The following is a 25845-nucleotide window of genomic DNA, read 5'->3' on the forward strand; positions in this document are numbered from 1 at the left end:
AACATTCCTTTCGTTTCTCTCTCACGTTTTCCCCCATTTTTCTTTTTCTTTTCCCTTCTCTCTCTCTCTCTCTCTCTCTCTCTCTCTCTTTCGTAGCATTTCCGTGCGAAGTTCGTTACGACACGTCCGCGAAACGGGACTTTTCTTCGCGCGTCTTTCGCGGGCATTTGCACAGAGTCGTCGCTTCCTCGTCTCCCTGTCGGCGCATTAAAACGCCTCACTTTTGTGCTCTCTTAACGCACTGGGTGGACAAGCCCCGAGGAAGGAGACTGAAAATCGCGAGGAAAAGAAGGGTGGGACGGGGGTGAGTTTCTCGGCCGCGCGTCTAATTAACGTGGTTAACTACGCCCGCTCACGAAAGATCGGCCGACGGCGTTTTCATTAGCACGTAATCGCGCGAGATGGATATTTTCGCACCGAGAGAAAGGCGACATGGCGGAAAGAGAGGAGGGGTTGGAGGGAGGGGGGGCGGTGGGACAATTGCGTGCACTCTTGATGAATCTGCTCGCTTTCTACCTCTCGCGGCTTTAACTCGCGCATGGAGAGCGACGCTCCCGCAACCACCCGACGGAAAGGGTGAGCTTCGCATCGCAACCCCTTCCTCTCCCCCCGCTCCATTCCTTCGCTAAGTGAAGGCTCACCTGTCAGTGGAGTCGCCGGGCGTGTCGAGAACAGCGTAGCGCGCGTAGTCGCGATGATCGTAACGGTGAGTAACGTCCGTTAAACGCCAGAAACAACGTCGGCGGGGGGGGGGGGAGGAGGGAGAGGTTATATCCTGCACGATGTGTCGCGAAACTTTTACTTTGATGTCATTAGCGCACGGCGGAAAGGGGTCTGCAGCGACGGCGATGGCGACGGCGACGGCGGCCCGCTACGGAGCATCCGTCCGTGCTAACGAGGCAACTTTTTGAGCAAACCGGCGCGCACGGATAATAAAACCCGATACTTTCAATTACACGTACAATTAACAGAAGCCCGGGGCTTTTTTAAAGGCCAAACAACCGACGTCGATTAACTGCGCCGTTCAATTATACCGTACGACTGATCGCGCGCGTCGTAGCGTTTAAGAAATTGGCGCCGGCTCGGCTGCCGTCCGAGCGACGACGAGCCGCGCTTGTTATCAAATAATTAGCGACTCCGGCGACTCTCTCTCTCTCTCTCATCTACCAAACTATCTCTGCTCCGCTATCGCTGCTCCTCTCTTCCGTTCCTCCGGCCGACTGGCCGGCCGGCCGGCCGACCGATTTAATCGATCGTAAGAATTTCAATTAGCGCCCACGGAGAAGGTCCGCTCGCTCCTCGAGCGAGGAACGCCTGGGACTGGCGCGGAACGACGAAGGGCGGAAAAAAGTCCGCTTCTCCTTCGAGGCAGGAAGCGAAAAGGGCGGGGTCGTTTGCGGTAAAAATGCTCGTGCAGAATGGAAGAAGAGTTTGGATGGTTTTCCTGCCGGTCGAAAGGGACATGGTGGACGAGAGGGGGGAGGAGTCGGGCAGGATGGCAAAGGGTATTACAGAAATTGAGGAAGCCGCCCGAAGGTGGACTCTCGTCCCATATCTAACGAGCTCGCCCATTATGACAATTGCATACGGGACTCTATAAAGTTAAACAAAAAACGAGGAAAGGGCGGTTGACAATTAAGCAACGCTCCTCTCCTCGCTCGTCTCCTGTCTGCTTCTTTTTCTCGGTCTCCCTTCTATCGTATAAAGAGAGAAAGAGAGGGAGAGAGAGAAAAAGGACACGATAGAGCGCGTCCGGCTGAAACGAGGATGCGCGCGTGTAACGCAACACGTCAAAACTCTTTGTAGTCAAGCATACAACGGGCTAGGATAAAAGTGCTATTAACTCTGTGCTATTAAACAAACCTCATATGTCGCCGCGATATTAAAGTGATATTAATGCCTTTTTCGCCATTTGCATGCAGCTGACAGTAATAAATACGAGTCCATTATGCGTTTATGGAAATTACGCGTACGTTGCATACGCCATGAAAGTGGAATAATTGAGTACGTAACGGATTGTCAATCACAGTTTGAATATTACAACAATCAGCGTGGACGCACATTGATTTGCCTATTCGGAGGCAAAGCTTTAAGCTCCGATATTTTCGCGCACAATGCGGATATCAGCTAATAACGAATATCGACTTGCAATAAATTGCATTATTACGAGTCTTTTAGTCGCCAATACGGAATATATCGCCGCCGCCGCCGCCGCCGCCGCTGGTGTTTAACGAACGCGTTTGCTTTATCGTCGCGATGATTGTTCGCGCTTGAGCTCGTCGACGGGAACCTCGCGCGAGGAAAAACCAAATTAATTGATTCACACACGAATAATGACGCGCTAAGGCCGATGCTTCCGCGCGCGCGAGTTTGCATTATTCACCTTGGTGATTATCACAATTCAAATTGTGATAATCACCGAAATGCAAACGACAGGGCCATCGATGCGTTGTGAACTCGAGACTCGCAGCCGATTCAAAGTCATACATCAAATAATACGTACGTAACGCTTCGAGTCGGCGGCTCGCGTCCCGAAAATATTAATTAAGAAGAGCCGAGAGAATTCTCGTTAGCTCGTGTTCTGATTGGCCGGCGAGCCGGCGTTGCTGTTGATACGTCTGCCAATTCTCCATCCTTCGAATTTTTCATCGAATCGTCGGACGTATTAATTTATTTACTTTCGCAAAACGTTCGCGCTCGGCGGTGCTCGCCTGTCGAACCGCCGGAAATCGGACGACCCGAGAGCCGCTTTAAATGACGTTGATTAAACGCTCCAGTCAGTTTACAGAGAGAAGATTCACGACGAAAATACACACAGAAAATACACGCGAGTGCCTGCCTTGACTCAAAGTAGGAAACGACCGGATCTTTCTAGAGTATGATTTCCTGATATATTCAAGCCGAACGGCTTGATAGACGAGAGGAATACGGCGGAATCCTGTCCAATGTTTCCTTCAGAATGTTAAAACAGACTTAAAATATCGAAGCGGAATTAGCCGAGGGAGGGGTGGGGCACGCTGAACAGGTCACTCGGGGAGTTGCGCGAGGAGAGAGCGCGAATAACTGATTCGCTTTCAATGTGAAAAGAACGGAAGAGACGAACAAAGCTCCGCGTTCTTGCTTGCAGAATGCGACTCCGTGTACGAGGACACAGACTGCCACGACGGATGCGTCCTAGCTAGTCCCGGATATCCCGGGCTATATCCGCCGAACATCCGTTGCCGGTACCTGATCACCTCTGGCCCGCGGATCTCCATCGCCATCAACTTCACGGCGGTGCTTCTTCCTTACAAGTAAGTGCTCATGGACGATTTCCCGCGACCGCCGCACCCACCGCGGACAAGATCCCAGCCCTCGCGGACGTTTCGCCGACGAGCTTCCGTTATTTTCGGCGGACATCCAAGATGAGACCCGCGTCGCGAGTCGGAATGCACGTTCCCGTCGCGCTCGATACTTTCGTTTTAACACACGTCACCTGAGAGAGAGAGAGAGAGAGAGAGAGAGAGAGAGAGAGAGACGCGAAGAGCTTTATTCACGCGCATATTGCTCAATCGCGCGGCCGACAACGAAACGACGTCGTGTGCAGAAGGTAAATCGAGGGAACGCACCTTTAAGCGAGCGCTCGAGGACGAAATGAGGACTTTTATTCGCAAACGTACGACCCGCAATATCGCGGCCATTTTCAAGCGTTCTTTCGACGTAACCATCGCGCACCGCGGAGACCACCACCTCGACTCTATACGCTCCTGTTACAAGCTGTTGCGCGATAAATTAAAATCCTGCCAAGAGAAGGAAAGAGGCAGAGCGTCGCGCGCGGTTAATTTTTCCGCCGGGCGTCGAGGCGCTCGACGCAACGGCGACTCGACGTGTACTCGCGGACGCGGTATCGAGAAAAAGTGGACGCGCGATGCGATTCCCGGATCCCGGATAACCGGGAGAAGAACGCGGAGGAAGAAGGGGGGAGTGGCAAAACTTAAGAGGCTAATCGTTTTCGATGGGAACAAACTTAAGGCTTAAGTGCGGCGTTTGTGCATGAACGACGGATGTGGCCGAAAATATCTCTAGATTCGCGACAAAATCGGAAATACTCGTGATGAAATAAAAATATGTGTCGATTGGATTTCTGACTCGCAGCATATCGCTGTTGACGTGTTCTGTGTCGTAAATTTCTTTCGGCGAAATATTAAAATTAAATGTACGAGATGCTTTCCGAGCTGAAATTTCGATTCCGCATTAACTTTGCAGATTTCGCCCAATAAAGAATTTGGAAATTAAATATATTTTATTACCTAAAATATTTATATAAATATTTAACAGAGCAAAATATTTAAATATTTAACAAAATATTAAAAATGTTATTTCGCTACGTTTTTATTTATAAAATTCTCAATGTGAGATAACGAGGTAATCAAATATATTATGTAATTTTACAAGGAATCTCAACGCGGAGGCACTTAACATCGAGTATTAGTTGCAAGATCAGGATAGAATAATCTGCAGTCTCCAATTCGGACGAAATCTGAAAAGTGTGAAACGGAATTCCAATTCGAGTCCCTCGAGAATGCACTCGAGAATCCCACACGAGCGCACAGATATGCGATCGATGTTTATCGCCGAAAAATCACCTCTCACCTTTCGCGACTTACTCGCCGGCGCAGAATCCGTCTTTGTGCTAATTTCCAAGCTCCCGCCCGGGGTGTTTCTTCCTCCGTTTGCCACTACCGTCGGCTCGGATTACATTAACGCGTTCCCGGGCAGAAATGAAAGAGCAGCCGGAGAAAGGAGGAAAAAAGCGAGATTTCAACTCCTTTTTTTGCAATCTTTAGCCCGGCTATTTTTAATAAAACTACCCGCTTAAACGCAACTCGGCTTGCATAACGAGCGCGCGCGGAACTCTCTTTACGCCATGTTAACCCCGCATGCATATAAATCATTTTCCGCTTTACCGAAGGATCCGCGGCCGTGTTTTCATGCGTAAACCGCTGCACTCTAGCTGTTTTTTTCGGCGCACGCACGTCTGCGCCCTCGCTGCGTCTCGCCAAAAACGCAAGCCGCAACAACGACCGCGAGAGACGTTGCGCGTTAGAAGGGAAATCAGCCGGTCCGGTAAGGATCCAGCGCGAGCGAAATGACGGGGAAACGGGTTAGCGAGAATTACTGTCAAACGCAGCCGTGCGCCCATTAGCATACAAATGCGCCCCTCACAGCCAGCTGAGCGAGATTCGAATATGATAATTAGATGACGCAAACGAAATCGTGCAGATAGGCGGAGAGTGAGTGACTCTCATTGACATTGCCGCACTCGAGCCGCAGTCGGCTCGAGATCGCTCGCCACTTCCTGAGGCTCGTCTAAACGCTGCTAAGAACCGTCGTGTCGTCGTCGTCGTCGTCGTCGACGTCGATGACGACGACAGTTAACGTACACACGTCTTAATGGCGGAACGACGAATAAGGGGAAACCAATTCCAAAGCGGTGCTCGATTCTGCAGTTACACACCCGCTCGTTCGCACCTACACACGTACACGTACACGCGCGGCGGCGCACAGGCGCACGTGGCGTGTACACGTGAACGCGAGAGAGCGCTCCACGTGAAATCCGGTCTACAGAAATGTCGTGAGTCAATATGCATTCGCTTTGCGCTTTGCCGAGACGGGGGGGGGGTAAGAGCCCATTTATGCGTGCTCGTACAGAGCCGCATGTGCGAATACGCGTATTTCGTCGCTTGATAATGCATCCCGCGTCTCGTTTCGCCGGATGTGTCAACAACAACCCCGCCACCCCCCGGAATCATCCGTCGTGCAATAAGAAAACGCCCGCTATTGTGCGCGTCTCGTATTACTTACCCTCCGCGACCCTTTTAAGCGCGTTACGCCATGATTATTACGAATGATGCCGAATTTGCGCATCGTGAGGGAAACTGGTTGTAACGAGGACAGAGAGAGAGAGAGAGAGAGAGAGAGAGAGAGCGAAGCGGAATACACGTTGCGCAAAACATTCGCGCAATTATGCGAGTCGCGAGATAAGATTCGAGCAATCAACGCAACGCAACGCGCTGCTCCAAACGCGGAGAGAGATCGAGTTCGACACGCAACGTCAATGTCTAACGTCGCAGTTAGACGCGTAATTCGCGTACTTTACGACGCTTCCTGTTATTTTGAAAAAAAAAAAAACAAAAGAATAACTTACTCCGATACACATAATAATTTGCTTCGGCTAGATTGCTCGCAATTTCGCTCGCAGTCTCGCGGAAAGCGCCGCGAAGCGTACGAGGCACCGCAGCCTCGTCCTGCCTATTTTTCCGGAAAATATTACTATCGGAATTAAACTGATCGCGCGAGCGCGGAAGGTGTTTCGCCCTCGTAACCGGCGACAATTCGTTCCAAATATTAACGCGGCCGGCGGAGGCGCTCGCGACAACAAAGTGGTCGACGAACACGTTCCGGGGAGATTTTTGCGCGACGCGGGAACGCGCGACAAAGACGAAGGAATGGCCAGGAAACACACGTTCGCGTAGTAGTAGTAGAAGACCGCGTGCGCGCTTCGCAGCAGCACTTGCTTTTTCACGGCTGCTGCCGTGTTGTTCTCCAAAGCCGGGCTGCTGACTTTTACGCCGGCGGTCGCGCAAAAGCCATTTCACACGGAGTCTCGCAGTCGCGAGCACACCGGCGACATTTCCGTTCCCTAAAGACGATCGTATTTTAAGCCACTCCTCCCCCCCCCCGCTCCTCACGTCGCTCGGCCGCTTTATTCGCACGTACAATAGTGCATACACAAGCTGGGCGGTAATATTAAAATTGACGGCCGGCTGATCGCACGAGGATTTCTCTTTACAGCCGATGCCAATCTCGCGTTCATCGACCGGACGTAGCCGGCGCGTAAATTTCTCGGCGAGTTTGCGCCTCTTATGAACAAAGCATATTACGACCGCTCATATTTATCGCATAAAATGCCGAGATAAAAAGATGACGAAAAAAGGGGGAAAAATCGAGAAAATGTGCTGAACGCATCGTCGAGACTACAATATGAAAAACCAAGTTGCGATATCTCATGATGCAAATTTAACGATTAATTCAATGCGACACACATATGTGCGCTTCATGAGTGTAATGAAAAGTATTGTTCCCATCAGCAGTCCTCTCACGTGGTGATGATCGCGAAAGTTCACCCAGCTGTATGAGATATGGTTAGCACGATCAAATGTCGAGCCGATCGCGGAATCCGCGCTCGCGCACGCGCGTGCACGTTTGCTTAGCAAACAGCAGTCGAATATTCAAATTCTAAACTGCACCGCGAAAAATTCGTCGCGTTTTCCGTTTCCCTTTCAGCCGCGATCGGCGCGGCGCGTTTCCTATCCGCGTGCGCGTAATCGCGCGACCTCGTCCGCGCGGAAAATACCTCGTTTTTTTCTGCGGCCGCATTTGCCTTTGCGGCAATAATAAACTGTATTTTCCGACAGGCTGCGGAGCACACACACACACACACACACACGTACCTCGAAAAACAAACGCGTGCGCAGTTACGGGCCACGTAACTGCCAATCACGGGGCCGGCGCACCGTTTCATCCCTCGTATCGAGCGGGCCGCGCTCCGGCAGATTTATCGCGACCTTACGCCTCGGCGTAGAATCGACGATTGCGAAAAGGGACAGAGCGTGCGTGCGTGCGTACGTGCGTGCATGCACGCACGCATGCGTTTGAGTAGTTTTTTCTCGCCGACACGGTTCGGCGCTCGACGCCACCTCGCGCGCGTCGCTTACCAGCCTGCTCGGAAACGGCGAGAGCGTATTTCTGCAATAGACGACCTGTGACCTTCGAATCGGGGGCGACCCGCGATATTCCGCTGACTCGAAATCTGTCCGCCGATATTCGGCCACGGTAGCAATACGAATGTTGACCAAAAAAAGAAAAAGAGAACAGAGATATCACAATCGTACTCGCAGAGTAGCGCAATCCCAATGTGTACGCGTACTTCGAGTTCCCTACGCTCTAGGCTTCAGTTCATCACTTTACGTGATTATTTTATCACGGTTATGTTTATCGAACAAATTCAATATGACCACGACTGACAATTATTATTCTATCAACAATTGTCTTTCCGCAGCGCGCGTGCGCGGAGTCGCTTCGCGTATTGCTAAACGAGTCGGCAAAACGAGCAAGACGCGAATGTTGCGCTACGATAATGAAGATTTGTGCCTTTTGCACTATTTACCTTCGTCAGTTCTGCCAGCGACGTTATTAACGAGATAACGCTGGCGTTATCTTGCGGACTTTATACCCACGTTATAGAATATACGTTACGTAATATTGATTTCTACGAGATGCACGCGCGCGGGGAAGGAGAGAGAGAGAGAGAGAGAGAGAGAGAGAGAGAGAGAGAGAGAGAGAGAGAGAGAGAGAGAGAGAGAGAGGGAGAAGAGATAACCGAAAAATCCGTCGAGCCGGTGTGTTGTCGACGAATAAAGTTGAATTATTCTCCGCTATTGTGCCGCTCCTCGCAACGTATTTCGAGATACTCTATAGTTGGCGCGCGCGCACGTTGCACCGTGATACCCGGGCGAAATATATCGGCTGATGAAAAGAGTCGCGTTACGCAGCTTACACGATACCATTATGGTCGTCGTATATTTCTTTGTATACGCGTCGTGCGCGCGCACGGTAGTTTAATTACACCAGCGGGCTGCTCGGTTCCCCGGCTATTTTCCCTGGATTTTACGTACACGCAAAATTACATGGGCGTCGTCGTCACGAAAGAGGCTTACCCGCGCGGCCGATAAATAGAGAGAAAGAGAGAGAAAGAGAGAGAGAGAGAGGGAGAGATGGGAGGAAGAGAGACGAAGAGAACACGCACACACACACACACACACACACACACATCGAGACACAGAGAGGAAGATCCTGCGGACGTGTTGGCGTGTTCGCAACCGAATGCACGCGTCGGTCTATAATCGTCGTCGCGCTGAAGTTTCATTTTTTCGTAATTCTTCCCATCGTCGCGCGAAATACCTCTGACGCGGAAGGAGCCCCGGCAAAAAACACCGCACGAGAGATATCGACTACTGTTAATTACAAGCCGCCTGTTATTCCCGCGCGTGTTTATTCGCGCGCGAACGCGGCAGATTCTAATTTGGTCTGACCAAGTGATTAATTCCGCGGGCGGATCTATCGGGCGCACCGCACCGGGAAGTACAGATATTACATTAAATCAGCAGCTACCTTTCATTCTTGCACGCGCTCCTGTCATTCTGTTCCGCCGCTTAGTACGCGTAGCCGCTGACGACGATGTGTACACGACGCGCGATAGACCGGGCGTGTCTAGGAAGGTTCAATGTAATTTCCCCGTTTGCGAGCGAGCGAGAGAAAATGAAGAACGGCGACGCCGTACGGTGCGCAGTGCAGACCTGCGCTAAAATCGCCGCGCGTATCATTATATTACAATTATTCATAGCGTGTGTGTATTACGTAGCTTGTATCCCCGGCATTACGAGTTTATTATCGCATGACTTATGAGATCCACTAACGCGTAAATAAGCCGCTCCATATGTCGTAGAAGGTAAACCGCCGTGTAGGTAACGAGCGAGCAACTTGCAGGAACATCCCGGGATCAGCCTCGGCGGATTTGCGGTTGCTAAATGTACGGGGTTGTCTCACACTCTCGCTATTCATATCCATTATTCAATCTCATTATAATTAATTGCACGAGGCTAGGTTATTTCGCACGACCGCGCCGCGCCGCGAGGCCGGCTCCTTGCCGGCTGTGACCTCGACCTCACGCCGTAAAACCGGAAGCGCGAGTAATTATTTTCGTCGGCTCGTCCCCGACCGCGAATTGTCCCTCCACAATTAACGAGAATCGTACGAATACCGCCGCCGCCATCGCTGCCGCCGCCGCGCGCGCTGACACCTTCCGCGGAAATATACGCTATAAATATTTCATCGTCACGTCCCGAGTTCCACGAGCGACCGCCGCGCGGCGGGTCGTAGTCGCGAAGACACCGCCCCGGCGGAGACTTAAATACTTTTCGTGCCTTGTCCATAATTCACATCCCGCTCGCGCGAGGACGTGGAACGTGCTACCAGGTGTGTCGGTAATTCCTTTCCGGTTTTTTCGCTGAAGAAAACACGTTATTTACAATGGATAGTTAAAATATATTTATTCAAAGTATTGGCCATTTGATTCTATACATTTTGCCCATCTCTCAGGCAATTTATGGATGCCATTCCAAAAGAACTGTTTCTCCTTTGAGCTAAACCATTCATCGAGCCATGTTTTAACTTCTTCGAAATCGGCGAAGTACTGCTCTGCAAGCGCGTGCCCCATCGATGCGAAAAGGTCGTAGTCGGGTGGAGCCAGGTCTGGAGAGTACGGCGGGTGCGATAAAACTTCCCATCCAAGTGATTTCAACACTTCTTTGACTGGTTTTGCTGTGTGAGACGGCGCGTTGTCAGGCTGCAAAATCACCTTATCATGTCTTTGAGCGTATTGTGGACGTTTTTCGATCAATGCACAGTTCAAATTGATCATTTGTTGTTGGTAGCGATCAGTATTAACTGTTTCTCCAGGTTTCAACAGTTCATAATATACGACACCAACCTGGTCCCACCAGAGTCCCACAGAGCATGGTCTTGCGACCAAAGCGATTTGGCCTTGCAGTCGATGGGCCGCCTTCGCCAGGTGATAACCATGATTTTTTTCGCTTGGGATTTTCGAAATAAATCCATTTTTCATCACCCGTTACTATTCGATGCAGAAATGACTTCCTTTCATACCTTTGAGGCAGCATTTCACTGACGATTTTTCGATTTTCCAATTGCCTGTCATTCAATTCATGTGGCACCCATCTTCCCATCTTTTGGATCTTTCCCATCGCTTGTAATCGTTCACAAATTGCTACTCGGCTCACATTCAACTTTCCTGCCAATTGTTTTGGAGTTTGTGTTGGGTCTTCATCCAGTAACTCCTGCAATTCCGCATCTTCAAACGTTTTCGGCCTACCAGGACGTTTTTTGTCTTGAACGTTGAAATCACCACATTTGAATTGTCGAAACCACGTTTCACATGTTCTTATGGTTGGAGCATGCTCACCGTAAGTCTCTACCAGCAAACGATGACTTTAAGCGGCTTTTTTCTTTTGATTTGACAAGAAAAGTAATGCGTGCCGCAAATGCACGTTTTCAGGCACAAAACTCGACATTTTCAAAAAATTATTAATCTATAACGCTGTTATTTTGGCGGAACGTAACTTGTGTAGTTTTGAGGTTAATGTCAGTAGAATAAAATGACATATGTATCAAATCATAACATTGCATACTTATGGCTAGTGACATCTGTTACAAAAACCGGAAAGTAATTACCGACATACCTGGTAAACGCGCGTGCGGGGATCGTGAAGTCCTTCTTGCACCGGGGTGAAACCTCAGTCGTTTTGCGCGCGCGCGCGCAAGAGAGAGAGAGAGAGAGAGAGAAAGAGAAAGAGAGAAAGTAGAGTGGAGTAAAGTAGAGAAAACTCGGCCATATATATTCTTCGACTGGAAGCACATATGTTCCACGTCAGATGTTCATTCCAATCCCCTCGCTGCGATAGAAGAGGGGTTTACCAGTATTCAGGTAACGACCAAGCAACTTGCAAGAACATCTCGTAGGGATCAGCCTTAAAGGATTCTCGACGGCGAAATCTACGAGGCATCTCACCTTCGCCTGTCGTACGGATTCATTATTCAGACTTAACTTTCGCACTCTCGCTGCTAAGGGACGACTGTCGCTGCCGCCGCCATATGATATGCCAAATTCACACAGCGGAAAAAAGTCCGACGGGAGAAAGTGAGTGAGGGGGGGGGGAGAGAGAGAGAGAGAGAGAGAGAGAGAGAGAGAGGGAGAGAGGGAGGGAGAGAGAAGAAAGAGAAAAAGGGAGCTGCTACTTCGGGAAGAAAGGGGTTGAAGTCGCGGCGGTAGTACCACCCTCATCCATGCAAACGTCGAAATTATTCCAACTACAACATCGCGGAAATCCTGAGGCAGCGATTTTTTCTCTTCTTCTACTCGCGCTTCCTCCTTGTTTCTTTCCCCGCCCCCGTTCTCTTTCTCTCTCTCTCTCTCTCTCTCTCTCTCTCTCTCTCGCTCTCTCCTTCTCTCTCGTTCCCTCGCTTCTTTTTTCCCGATCCGCGGTTCGCAAATAGCGGGCTTCTGCCGACGTCGCCAAGACGGCACTTTCCGTTGTCAGCGCTCGCGATTGCGGGTTTTCGCGAAGTTTTCCTTTTTTTCCCGCCGACGACGCGTATACGATCTCGCAGTGTGTCTCGCGGCGCGCTCGGCGAGAAAGCGATTTTTCCAACGAGACGTCGGGAAATTCAACGAGACTCCGGCCCGCGTCGCAGAGACACGTCCACGCTCACACCGACAGCGTTATCAGCGATATCGTTATCGCGTTAGCGACCTAGCCATCTTAATGTGTGATCGTCAGCAATCCTCCGTACTTTCGCGAGACAAAAGCAGACAAAAGCCGCCGCGCGGCAGCAGTGATGCGTAAACACGGAGTTAACGTAAAGAAAGAAAGAAGAAAAAGCGGCAAGAGAAGAAAAAGGAAACTCGCTGCTCCAAGTGCTCAACAGGTTATCCGGCCGGGCAACAAAGTACGATCTGCTTCTCGCGTAACGCGTCAATTCTCTCTTTCACTTTCACACGTTACGTCGTTACATTGTTAGCGAAACGTCGCGACCAAGCGCGAAACAAACTCGCGCGGCCTCTCCGCGCCTCGCGAGATAGCTAATTACACCTCGTCCTCGCTTACCGATTACAATCGATTCTCGCCCGCCCCGTACAGGTCAGCGGGCGAGGGTGCAGCAAGGAGAGAGGGAGGGAATGAGGAAGGGAGAAAGGGTGTCTCACGGCGAGACGCGACACGGATCGAATCTTTTGACGTGAACGACGGCGGAGCAGCGGTGGCGCGCGAAATAATGACGCGCCTCGCGTCGTCCTTAGCGATTCTCGTCGGCTGGAATTTAATAAGAGCCGCATAAAGTTAGGGCGGATTCCCGTTTATTCGAGACGGCTTGCCGCGCGTACCCGCGCGCAGAATGCGGTACGTACGTGTGTACGTCAGATGGAGGCGGCAGGGTGGAGCGTGGGGAAGGCCTGAAAGCTTTTGTACTTCCCATCTTCAGACATCCACCTACCTACCTACCTACCTACCTACCTACCTACCTACCTATCTACCTACCTACCTACCTACCTACCTACGTATCCATCTAGCTCGCTAGCTACCTACCTACCTACCGACCTAGCTGGTGCAACATTCGCCCCCACCCCCCTCCCTTCGCACCAGCCGCAAGCCGTTGCTCTCAACGCATGCTATTGGCTGTTACCATGTGTTACCCGACCGCGGGCTTTTCTTGTCGACAGGCCATCACCGGTTTGCATAGCCTTCTTTGAGGCATTAGATTGCGGCGAGGTACCATGTGCGTTAACTGTATTCAAACTCGAGCACTGTTTAACTTTTACCGCCGAGCATCCGCCGCCGCCGCCGCGCTGCCTGCGGTGCCACGAGAGCACCTCGGAGGAGGAGCGCCGCTCCCTTTCCCTCGAGGTCCTCGAGGAAACCTCGAGCCAAGCCGAGCGTGTTCGTGTTCTTTTCTCTCCGGTCTCTCCTCCTCCCTCTTTCTTTCTCTTTTCCGCCGCCCAGCCGAATATCTATCGGGCGAAGTCTCTTGTCTCGCGAGAGACAGCGCGTAGTTTCCCCGCTGTCGTGGTTTCTCCGGCTGTAGGGACGTTAAGTGCCTCGGATAACCGAGACGCGAATGAAAGTTCTGTTTAATTAAAGCTCTCGCTCGAAGCGCCAGGCGGAATAAAGATATACTCGTTGCGCACACACCTGTGCGCGTCGGGGAGAGGTCCGTGGAGCGAGGAAACAGGACAAATAATAACATCGGTGTAGATGGGCTTAATGACGTAACTGCGTTACCTACGCGAGAGAGTAGGATGCGGCGGGAGAGAGAGAGAGAGAGAGAGAGAAAGAGAGAGAGAGAGAGAGAAAAATAGAGTGAGTAAAAAGCGGGCACTTGCAAAATTACAAACTCGCAAGATCGCGGCACAAGCGCCGTCGGCAAGTTTCAATTAACGTAATGCAACATCCGTGAAAAATGCGACAGCGACAAGTTGGCGTATTAACTGCGCGAGCCCGACGCCCCGCGCCGGCCGCGTGACATTGGCGGACATTAATTAAATTACACGGTAGACGCGCCTCGGTAATTAATGAAGTGTCACGAAAATCGAACTACACGCTAATACCACTGGCTGGGCTCGCGAGCGCGCGCACGGGATTTGTGCGAGCAGTAACGAAATCAAGTTACATCGCGGGCGTTCGTTCGCTCGCTCGCTCGCTCGCTCGTCCGCGCGCAGGGGAGCGCAATGAAGGTATTACCAATATTGAAAATCACTTTAATAACAGCGCTCGTCGTTTGCACAGCGCGTCGTATACACGGCGTCACTGAATTTGTACACAATTGACACGAGCGTTAATATGCATTCATTTAGCGACTCTATTTACTCAGCCCAATCGAATTTCGACTTCGAGCGTCTATCGCACCGACAACGCCAGTTTATCGCGCAACGACGACTCATTCGGGTCTTCAGAGCCGCAAGCGCAGCGCGAGCACGTGTCTCACAGCGCCCACGCGTGTTCCAAAGCCTCGCTCACAAAAGCCGCACGTTTCATCTTCTTGACAGTTGCGAGACATTTCTCTCTCTCCCTCTCTCTCTCTCTCTCTCCCTCTCTCTTTGCCGGCGACCGTTGCTCTTTAACGAGCGACTTTCAACGTTACGTCGTGCCGTTGTAAGACGAGAAACGCGCGCGCGATATTACCAACCGGAGAGAGAGAGAGAGAGAGAGAGAGAGAGAGAGAGAGAGAGAGAGAGAGAGACTATCAACGAGCGAGACGGCCAATTTCGCTCGCGTGCGCTCGCACTTCTACATCGAGATTCCGTCGGACTCTTGCGTCTTGACACGCGCTATCCATCCGTCGGGCGCGCAATTTCGTGATTACGCCGCATCTACGACGTACACTTACCGCCGCCATTCATGTGCGCGCAACGCGCGCGCGATATTACGCGGGAGCACGCGCGCACGCGAACGTACAGCGCATATCCGCGCCCGGGATCTACGTTCCCGCGAGCTGCACGTAATTGGCGCGTTTACGCGTTGTTGAACTCACGACGAGGTGGCGGAAGTGAAAATTAGCGCGGCCGCGTTGAAAATTTTACTTCGCTCCGCAGAAAAAAAGAGCGCGCGGAACATTTTCGAAACGCTCTCGCGCGACGATGATTTGTACAACAACGGTGCTGACGGAGGAAAAGGGAGAAAAAGGGAGAGAGAGAGAGAGAGAGAGAGAGAGAGAGAGAGAGAGAGAGAATACCGATTCTCTCGTCGATCCACTCCATGCTGCGAGAGAGCGAAACTCGAGCGATCTCGCGTTCGCGCTGCCGCGAAAAGTCGCCGGCCCGACCGAGTAAGTTCCACGTAAGGCGCGAAATCGCCGTTTCTCACTGCGATCGCGATACGGTGACGGAATTTCGCGCAGCCGGTAGACGAGATTATTACAGTGTGACGACGCGATATTACTTGCTCCCCCTCCTCAACGTCGTGCTGCACGGAACTCTTCTATCATGCAGCATTGTGTCACATGTCACGCCGCGGGCGTACTAACGCTCGTTAATATCAGCGGCTACGCTTGCATGCGCGGAGCCCGGTGCAGAAAATTCGTGTCAGCGTAACCGCGCCGCACGTAGGGAGCTTGGCATGTCCTAAGGGTATATTCTGGAGCCATACGTGACCGAGTAATCTCATCTGTATCGCTATCTTACTGATAGAGGACGTTGATTACGCCCGCCAACGTAATGAACCTTCTCCGCGGGCGTTTAACGAGATTCAACGCTTAAATTCGAATCTATTTGAGTCTCTCTGTTGCTTCAATTTACCCCGTCAAGTGAATCACACGCTTTCATATATCGATTCGACTCTGCTGTTTCTCCTCCTCTCTTTCTCCCTCCCTGCCTCTCTCTCTCTCTCTCTCTCTCTCTCTAAAAATTTATTAAATATTGTAATCAATTTACGTATGCTGAGGTCGTTTTCCGGCGACACGTTCCAGCGACGCTAAACGAATATTCGTTTTCACGAAAGCGCGCATGCTAATTGCTCGCCTGATACTTTCGCTAATGGAATTTACCTTGCGCCCGATTCTTTGATATTTCAGCGCTCGATACTCGACACTCGCCTATCGAACGATGTTTAAAACGGTGCACTTCACATCGCGGACTCCGCGGTTCGGTGCCTTGTAAACGCAATCGCGCGACAATGCGAGATAATTATCCGAGTCCGCGTGCGCTCGCACTTTTTCCCCTTTCCAATAAAGCTCGCGTAGAGAGTAAACGTGCATCAGGTACACCTGAGTGCGCGCCCAAAGTTCTGCACACCCCGGAGCCACGCGTTCGACGGCTGCGCGTAATTGGCGTATGTGTGTCGGCGGTTTGCTCACCGCACGGCTAATTTCACCCTACAAATTTTATTTCTCTGCCTGTCTCTCTCCTCCCCTCCCCCCTCCCCCCTTCACCCTCTTGCTCTTTCCCGCGTTCTCGTTTTTTTTTTTGCTCTTTTATTACGCCGTGCCTTGCCATCCTCGGACTCGAGCCGTTCCTTCCGCGTTGCTGCGCCTCGCTTTCAGCGAGGCAACCGACTTTAATTCACGGGATGAATTTTTGATGGCGCTCGCTCGCCACGGCGGGCAAACCTCGAAATCTCGTGACTCCAAGTAAATCGAAATAGATTCGTGATCGCGAGATCATGATCGTGAAATTGCCAAATGGCCGATTAGATTTAGACGGCTCGTATTTGCCAGCATCTAGAGTGAGTTGGGTCAACGGCCTTTAATCGGGACTTCCAACGTATCCTTCCTTTGCGCCGACTCTGTGTGTGACTCGATACATTCTCACGCGCCCACACGTACGACTCGCGCGAATTAATCAAAAGTTCGCCGCGCGCGATGCACGCGCGAGGCCGCCTACCAATTCCGCAGATTGTAATAAACTCGTTGGAACCCGGCCGACTCATTATACTCGTATGATCGTTCTAATTAACCCCGCCCTATGAACAATTCAGGCCAACTTCCGGCACATTGCGAGTCATTTCTGCGCGAATGAATCGTCGCTCATCAATTATACCAAGTCATTCGCATTATATCGCATTCTTCTCCGTTAGCAAAAGCTACCGTTTACACGCTTCAGTTTTACAATGCCGCACAAGCGCGGCATCCGTTCGACGTTAAACGCAAAATTACATAATACATCATCCGTGATTAAAACACAGAAATGCCTGAATTATCCACCCCGCAAACACGGCCGCTCGATCAAAATGAAAATGCACACAGGGCGCTTGACAAATGCGCGTGCATCGCCACGCACCGCATGCGCACGCGCACGCGCCGACGCATATGTGGCGCGGAGGAATTTACGTGGCTGGAAAAGCCGCAGGAATGAGAGACAGAGAGAGAGAGAGAGAGAGAGAGAGACGGCAGGCGGGAAGAAAGAGCGCGAGCGGCAATTTTTCGTTCCGTCGACGAGTCATCTCGCCGACGCGACGGCGCTCCAGGTATTACCGCGCGACCACCAGCTGGAATCACTCTCGGCCGATCTCGCCGCGGCCGAGGCTCGCCCGTGATGCAACTTCAACGGCCAGCCTCGAGAGCACGTCGAATTACGTCGCGGCCAGCTCGTCGGCTGCGTACGCGTGTCGTCATATCGCATACGCGGCGGCCGCGCGCGATGTTTATGCGCGACGCTTAGCGCTCTCGCAACCCTGCGGTCCGTCCGGCGACCGCACGGCACGGCGTTGCGCCGGAAGTGGCCGTCGCGGGACGCACCGGTGTGTGTGTGTCCACGCAGAGCACAAGTCCAACGATGGGGCTGTAACAACACGCGCGCGCTCGGGGACGAGATTCGCCATTCCGAGGCGCGCGCGTCAGCGGCCGGCCGGCCGGGCGTAAAATTCTTATGAGGACACGAGTTGCGACGCGAGAGAGGACACCGCCGGCTCGACAACGACGCGGCCGTGGCTCGTTATTCATGACGCAATGAACGCCGGGCTAAATTTCAAAACGGCCCCGTCCGGCCGATAAATAATATCGCCGAGGCGAATGTTACATTCATCAGCAGCGATCGTCGGCCGCAGATTCGCCCGAGCGAAAATTATAACCTGCCGCTGTATTAACATGTATAGGAAGCGCGTGCACTCGCGGCAAACTTTGGCGCGTACACGCGCGCGCGCGCGCGCGCGCAAGCTCTCCGCATTGTTCTCCGTTACGCGGTGTTTAAACGTCCGCACGCACTTTGCGACCGATGAACGCCGTTTAATTAACGGTTGTTGTTAATTTCAGAACGAGCGCGCCGCGGCGATTGTTTTTCACCGCCTCGCTCCTTCCCGCCCGCGCCGCGCCGCGCCGCGCCCGCCGGCCCGCCTCGCGGCGCAGCGGCGGATGATTTAACGGCCGGCCGGTCGCCGGTGCGCGTTTTAATTGCTGACACTATTTTACTTTGACGCGTTTACGGTGGTATATCTGTTACGACCGCCGCCGTCGCTTACGCCGAGCGCGTCGTCTCGCATTGCACCGTAAGTAGAATAGATAGAGTCGTGGTTACATATTATCCCGCCGCCGCGCCGCTGCGCCAATGACCGAACAACGGTGAGGCGAGGGCAGAGGACCGGGGGAGGGACAGGCCGACTGCAATGATGATTGCGAACGCACCTCGCACGACGAGGCGAGCGTAACTGCAAAGTCGCCGCGCGAGAGACGTACAGCTGAAACGATTATCCCCGCGCGTGATCGCGCGTCGCGGGTAGCCGCATTTTCACATTCGCGGCGAATGTTATTACGGCCACCCCGGGATCATCGGACTTTTCACCACGCGCGCGTTTTATTCATTAATAAAAAGCCGCGAGCTTCCCATTCACCGGGCCGCGCGAACGCCAACGAGATTATCCGCGCGGGTCGTCTCTTCTCGTTTTTGCGTCTTCTCTTTCTGCCGACTGTAAGCTCGGGCTCGATCGCGAGCGATTATGAGCGTAATTGCTTCTGCGCGGAGGGAAAGGGACAGGAAAAAGAACAGGAGGAGGAGGAGGAGGAAGATTAATCGGCCGATGCGTGGCGTTTCACGCGGCCGACTTGTTCATCACGGTAAACACGTATACGCCATTATACGCCGGCAATGGAAAGAGGTGGCGCAACACAGCCAGCGTGCATGCACGCCAGCCGGCAGTCTTGTCGCGATATTGCATTGGATAGTTGGCAGGCGCCTTGTCCCGCCGGCGGTGTAACGTATAAACCTGCGTAAGCTTCGCAACTTGGAAGTTCCGAGGTAAATAATGTACACGTGCTCCCGCGATAATCCCGCGACTGAAGTTTGCGCGGGAAATGTCCCGCCTGGGCTGGGCTGGGCGAGCCTTACCTTTGCTGCGTGAGGCCGATCTAATATGCAACGGCACGGGACAAGATGTGCGAGAGAACGTCGCCGAAACTGAGAGGAGAGAGGAGAGAGGGGACTCGCCGCGCGTATACGTTGATCGCGGTGCCGCCGCTTTATCGCGCGCGACTCTCTCCGCGCGAGGAATGTCCCGGCTAATTCTCCGCGTTTGCAAGCGCGGAGAAGTAAGTTGAGCTTCGACTAAGGCGCGGAAGCGATGCAAAGAGAGAACCGTCAAGATGATCTTTAAATGTAAAATAACTCGGCGCTCATGCCGGTACTGTGAGCCGCACGTCAGGCCGCGCTATGCGGCGTCACGCCGACGCTGGGGCTAATTAGTGCATATTTTCGCCGTGAGGACGTTTAATTGGAGAGCAAACGCAATTACCCCGGAGCTACGGCCCATACTTTACATCGTGTCGCAGCCGACGGCGCTTCTCTTCCTCGCCTCTTCTTTCTCTCCCTCTCGACATCTCGAAAGAAAATTATGATCGACGCCGCGGCGACCCCGCGCCAGCGAATCGGAAAAAGTTTGCCGGGTATTGACAATAATCTCGACTTCCAGTCCCGCGACGTCGTGAATTCCCGCTATTGCCCGACATTACCATAAGAACGAGAAATTCTGCACGACGACGAACGGTCTGTCGTTAGATCCAATTATTTCCCGGACCATCTCGCGGAAAGAAAATATCTGCGGAGAAACCGCTGCCCGATAATCGAGGTACTTTGCATTTCTTCCTCCCCCGCTTCCCCCCCTCTCTCTCTCTCTCTCTCTCTCTCTCTCTCTCTTGTTCGGCACGAAAAGAGAGATCGAGAGAATGAACGAATGAACGTGAGACAGATCGCGCGAGAGATAACGGCGAAGAGAAAAATCAAACCGCGCGGAAGAGACAGATAGACTGCGGGAACAAGTGGGCGCACGAGAGACAGAGAACGAGTAAGTAAAAAGGTGAGAGAGAAGAGCGTGAGATAGATCAATAGATAGATAGATAGATAGATAGAGAGAGAGAGAGAGAGAGAGAGAGAGAGAGAGAGAGAGAGGGAGAGAGAGAGAGAGAGAAAAGACGAGGCGGCATCGAATGGAGAGAAAGAGTGGTTCCGCGAGTGAGAGGCGGCGGCTGCAAGAAGTAGCTGATAAAGGGAGAAGCGAGCAACCGGAGCAGTAGTTCGGTTATTTAAATCGTCCCGACGCTTGATTGGTCAAAGCGATGTAAATGCTCCCTTCCATCTTTTCCTACCTACTTCCTTCGACTGCAGTCTCTTCTCCACGCCACCCACGGCGACAATTTCGCTAATGCGAATCTCAGTTGCGGGACCCATAGCGATCCCGAGGCAGCGAGAAAGAGGATTGAAAGGCATATCCTCGCGTCTCTTCGCGCACCGCCCGCCCCCGCCCCGTCGGCCTCGGGGGAGCCGGCTCCCGTAAACGTATTGATTTATATCCTGACGTGTTCCGCAAGAGAGATAACGCGCGAGAACGAGGAACGGGATAACGTCCGCGGATTTTACCCGGGTGCCTCTCGTCGCGATCCGTCGCCGGCGCGTCGCCGCATGCTCCGATGAGGGACCGCTTCCAGGTGCGCGAGAATCCGCTGAAATTGATAGATGCAGATTTAAGAGCAGAGGATAGGAAGAGGAACGAGCAACGCAGCGCGAATGACGCAAATAAGTACAAACGACCGCGGATCGATTCGCAAACAGATTCCGGAGAGCGCGCGCGCGCTCTCGGTGCGCATAAACAAGTGCAAGACAAAAGGGGAAAAAAAATAAAAAAAAAAAAAACGATCGCCACGTTTTCGCTCGGCAAGGCGAGTCTTGATGAAATGAGACGGGCGAGTGGGCGAGACGGACGACGCACGGCTGTGTACGCACGGCGTGTCCTCGAGGAAATAATTGGTACGTGTGTAAACGGGCGGCAATAACAGCAAAGCCGGGGGACGTTCGCGCCGCAAATTCCCTGACAAACGACGACAGATTGAGATATACGACGTCGGTGGCCTTTACTCGCGGAGATTTTATTAAGGTCCTCTCCAACGGCGGTGTAATACTCCGCACACCGCCGGCTTACATAACCCCGGGAACAGATAGCGCCCTGGCCTGGATGGCCGGATCCGGAGAGAAAGAGGAATCCTTCTCTCTCGCACACACGGAGCGACGTGAAATATCAACTGGCGGCGGCGACAAGGCGGTAGCGGCAGCGGCAGCGGCGACGGCGACGGAGGCGACCGACGCATCTGCGGGATTGCGCGCCCTGATAACTGAATTCCGAAAGGACCGTCCTCTCTCCGCCGGCGAACGAATCCTTTCCACCAACGACAGGCGGACGGGCGCGTCGGCGGATGGGAAATAAACGTAAAAATCGCCGGATTCGCGCAGCCACTGAAATTCCTCGTTACCGCGAGAGAGAGTTACCTCTACCTATCCTACCTAGCTACCTAGCTAGCAGAACTACCTACCACCGATCTACCTAGCTAGCTAGCTAGCTAGGCAGGTCAGCCACCGTGTGCTCGCGCTGCGCTATTCCTGCCGGCTGTTTCTCATCGCGCTCGTCCGGGGCCGATGGTTTTAATTCCGCGGAACTATCCGCCGACTCTCGGGATCGCGCACTTCGGGGAGTACGCGGCGATAGCGGAGAATTGTGAGCTAATGGAAAAGGGACGCGGCGCGTATATTCGAGAGGGCGCAGCGCGACACGCGCCGTGAAAGGGTTCTCTCTCGCGCCACTGGCCGAAACGACGGCTGCGACGGTGGTAATATCGTGAAATTGTTGTTCGCTTGCGCGTGATACCAACGCGAACAATAGCTCCGTGGACGGATCTGTCGTGCGATTTCGAATCGCTGTCGCTACCCTCTTGTGCTACTTTTTTCCCTCTCACGGGTACACGGAGTGAATGCTTGGGTCGACGGACAGAAAAGGGGAAGGGCGAGAAGGAGAGAAAGGGAGAAAGAGGAGAAGAGAGGCGATAAGGCGAAGTTACGAAGAGTGTGTTTTCAATTTAGCATTGCAGATATTAATACCACCAGTAGAATTTCCAATTTCGTCTGTGCGCGCGCGCGTTACTGTATGTATTATATCTCCCTGTATCTCAGAACGTAAATTAAGTTTCGCTGCGGGGAAGTTTCTCTCGACCAGTGGGGGGAATTCCACGCTGGAAGTTCTAAACACAACTCTCGGCGGGATCTGGTCGACGTAACGAGTTCGAGTACGGCTAATGATCTATACACTGAACTTCACCCAGACACGGCTTCCGAACGCGGATAATACAAAGCTGCGCGCAAACGAATAGAGCAAACATCGTGCGCGCTTTTTCGATTCCCGCTAACGAACCACTCCGTCGTTCGCCGACTCCGTCCTCCCGCCGCGCGCGCGCGCGCGCGCGCATCTGAGCGAACGCCACCGCGAGCCCCGCCCGCCCCGCGTGGCTACGTCGCGATTGTTCGCGACGCGCATGAAAGCATGAAGCAGAGGCCGATTAATCCCCCGAAATGTCGCTCTCTGCTCGTATCAGCAGCGCCGTCCTATCGGAGCATTATAAAAGCGCCGATCCACCTGGCGCGTTCGCGACGCGAAACGCGCACCGCAGCGAGCCGGCGCGTATAATTGAACAAGTTTCCGCAACAAAGCCCACTAAATTCACTCACACGGCCCACGCATGCATGGAAGCCCGGGAAGCCGAAGAAGCCGCGCGCTGTCCGCGCGGAATCATGATCGATGCCCTCAGCGGCGTACATATAAGTGCGAGTAGTTTATAGCCGTCACTACGGAGGCCGGCAAGAAGAGAGTTCGAGCTAGGCCATTAATTCGTACGTGTTGGTGTCAGCCAAGAACGGATAAGTGCGCCCAACGGAAGATATATATCTCCATTTAGGCGGAGATGGGACTTACTCGTTAAAACCAGACCTTATACCGGGGGTGCGCCGGTTCTCTTAATAAATCCTCTCGTTGCGCCGCGCGCCAGCGAGCCCGAGCTCCACGGAAATCGCGCGCGCGCCATATTAAGATTATATTCGTCCTCAATTAAACGCTACATCTTCACCCACCTCCGTCCCCGGCTGCCCGCTTACGCTGGAACGAGCTGTCGTTATCTTTCTGCGCGAATAATCTCGATAATACTTGTGTCAGCGGCGCGACGCTTTAATTACGAGGGTAGTCCCAGAAGTACCCGACCTAACGAAGAAAACACAAAAAATTTGGGAAAAAATATCTTTATTTCTCTACATAGTCTCCTTTTCCCAGCGATGTTCAATGGCTTCGATACCCTGTTTATAGTGGGAATCGTCGAGCTCCTCAAAATAGCCATCAACCGCAGACTCCACCTCTTCATTGTTGGCAAATCTTTCACCACCGAGCCGTTTCTTCAAGTTTGGAAACAGAAAATAATCCGAGGGGGCTAAATCTGGCGAATAGGGTGCGTGAGGAAGCAATTCGAACTTTAACTCATTGATTTTGGCCATCGCGATAACGGATGTGTGAACTGGTGCATTGTCTTGATGAAACAAAACTTTCTTTTTCGCCAAATACGGCCAAATTTTTTCTTGATTTCATCACTCAAACGCTGCGATAAGTTCGCATAATACTCGCCGTTGATTGTTTTTCCTTTCTGAAAATAATCAATGAAAATTATCCCACGCGCATCCCAAAAAACTGACGTCATGACCTTGCCTGCAGATAGAACTGTCTTCGCCTTCTTTGGAGCCGATTCTCCCCTTTCAGTCCATTGTTTTGACTGTTCCTTCGTCTCAGGTGTGAAGCGATGGACCCATGTTTCATCCATGTTGTTATGAATCGACGCAAAAACTCTCGGCTTTATTGCTGGGAAACTTCGCCAAACACTCGATTGAAACATCCTCACGACGCTGCTTTTGTTCCAATCGCGGCACCCATCTTGCGCACAGCTTTCTCATGTCCAAATTTTCAGTCAATATGCAATGTGCAGCACTTTTTTTGAAATGCCTACCATGTCTGCTAACTCGCGCACTTTCAGTCGCGACGGTCATCCAATACCATTTTGTGCATTTTCTTCACCATTTCTGGCGTGATCACCTCATTTCGGTCGACCACTGCGATGTTCGTCTTGGCAGCTCGTACAGCCTCGTTTAAACTCTGCCACCTAATATTTTACTGTTGTAAACGAAGGAGCAGACTCCCCCGGAGTAGAATCTAGCTCCGCTTTCATATTGGTTGGACTGAGGCCTTTCAAATCAAAGTATTGTATCACATAACGATGACCAATTTTTTCCATGTTTACAAATTCACTGAGAGCGTTCACTATTGATGGCTGCCAAACCGATACTAAACAACGTAGCGTCGTCAAACTTCAAACTTAAGCTTTATAAGGTCGGTACTTTCTACCATAGTCATTCTTTTCAAACAACAACCGCCATCTACGACGTCAGGTCGGGTACTTCTGGGACTACCCTCGTAAGAATCGTCGAACTTTGTTCGGATTATAGCGCCGCGCCGCGCTCGCTCTCGTTGACATCCAGCGCGGAATTTGCCGCGATAACCAGACACGTGCATTGTCCGGTGGTTTCCCCGCGTGGTCACGTGCGGCCGCACGTATGATACCACTCGGGAGAGACTGTGGAGAAACAGTGGAAAATTTTCCGTTCAAAATTCGAACCGAAGCCACGAAGAGTCTTCGTCTCCGCCTTGTGTCGATAACTCGCGCGGATAAACAAATTCTCGAGCTGTTACCTTCTCTCGCCCTTCCTCTCGCCCGGAGTAATCCGATTACGCGTATTACCGCGATAACGACAACCGGCTCGCCAATTAGCGCCGATTATAATCGATAGCGGCAAAGAAGTCGAGGCGAAAACAGAGAATCTGCATGTAACGCGATGTCATTAAGCAAGATTGCTCACTTTTTCCATTAAAACTTTGGGTAGTCGAAGAAGCACTCTCTCTCTCTCTCTCTCTCTCTCTCTCTCTCTCTCTCTCTCTCTCTCTTTCCCTCTCCTTTTCCCTCCTCTTATATGCTTTCCTTAAATACTTTCTTTAAAAGACAAACGATCCGAGACAGAGAAGCAAAGTATCACCGCGCCGTTTAATGCGACCTTATCTTGTTAGAAAAATTTCTCCAAGAGACACAGCAACTTTTCCAATGCGCGCCCGACTACGTTTATTCGCTGCGTTCCAGCGGAAAGACAGGGAAAAATGAGAGCGAGGAAGAGACTCGCTAATACATTTGCGCCCGCTCGTCCCGGGGGCAAATACGAATTTAATACATTTGCTTCCGGCCCGCCTTATCGAGTCTCTCGACGGATTTGATTTCGTTGGAACGCGAAGTTGATTGAATCGAGGCTTTCGGAGGCCAATCTTGAAGCCGCCGTCGACCCCGGCG

The 25845-nt window shown here is 52.2% G+C and overlaps 1 protein-coding gene and 1 long non-coding RNA gene across 4 annotated transcripts in view; one reads left to right on the forward strand and one right to left on the reverse strand.

Moving 5' to 3' along the window:
• Positions 1-25845, forward strand: part of LOC105190582 (uncharacterized) — a 290780-nt gene that overhangs the window by 214239 nt on the left and 50696 nt on the right. For all 3 annotated transcript variants that reach the window (XM_019844800.2, XM_025307811.1, XM_025307810.1), the window contains exon 7: positions 3128-3293. In XM_019844800.2, the coding sequence (XP_019700359.1) occupies positions 3128-3293 (166 nt within the window). The remainder of the gene's footprint in view (positions 1-3127; positions 3294-25845) is intronic.
• The window catches only part of LOC112590639 (uncharacterized), a 155861-nt gene that overhangs the window by 90152 nt on the left and 39864 nt on the right, over positions 1-25845 (reverse strand). The window lies entirely within an intron of this gene.

Source organism: Harpegnathos saltator, unplaced genomic scaffold, assembly GCF_003227715.2.
Source record: "Harpegnathos saltator strain DR-91 unplaced genomic scaffold, Hsal_v8.6 scaffold96, whole genome shotgun sequence".
Taxonomy (NCBI): domain Eukaryota; kingdom Metazoa; phylum Arthropoda; class Insecta; order Hymenoptera; family Formicidae; genus Harpegnathos; species Harpegnathos saltator.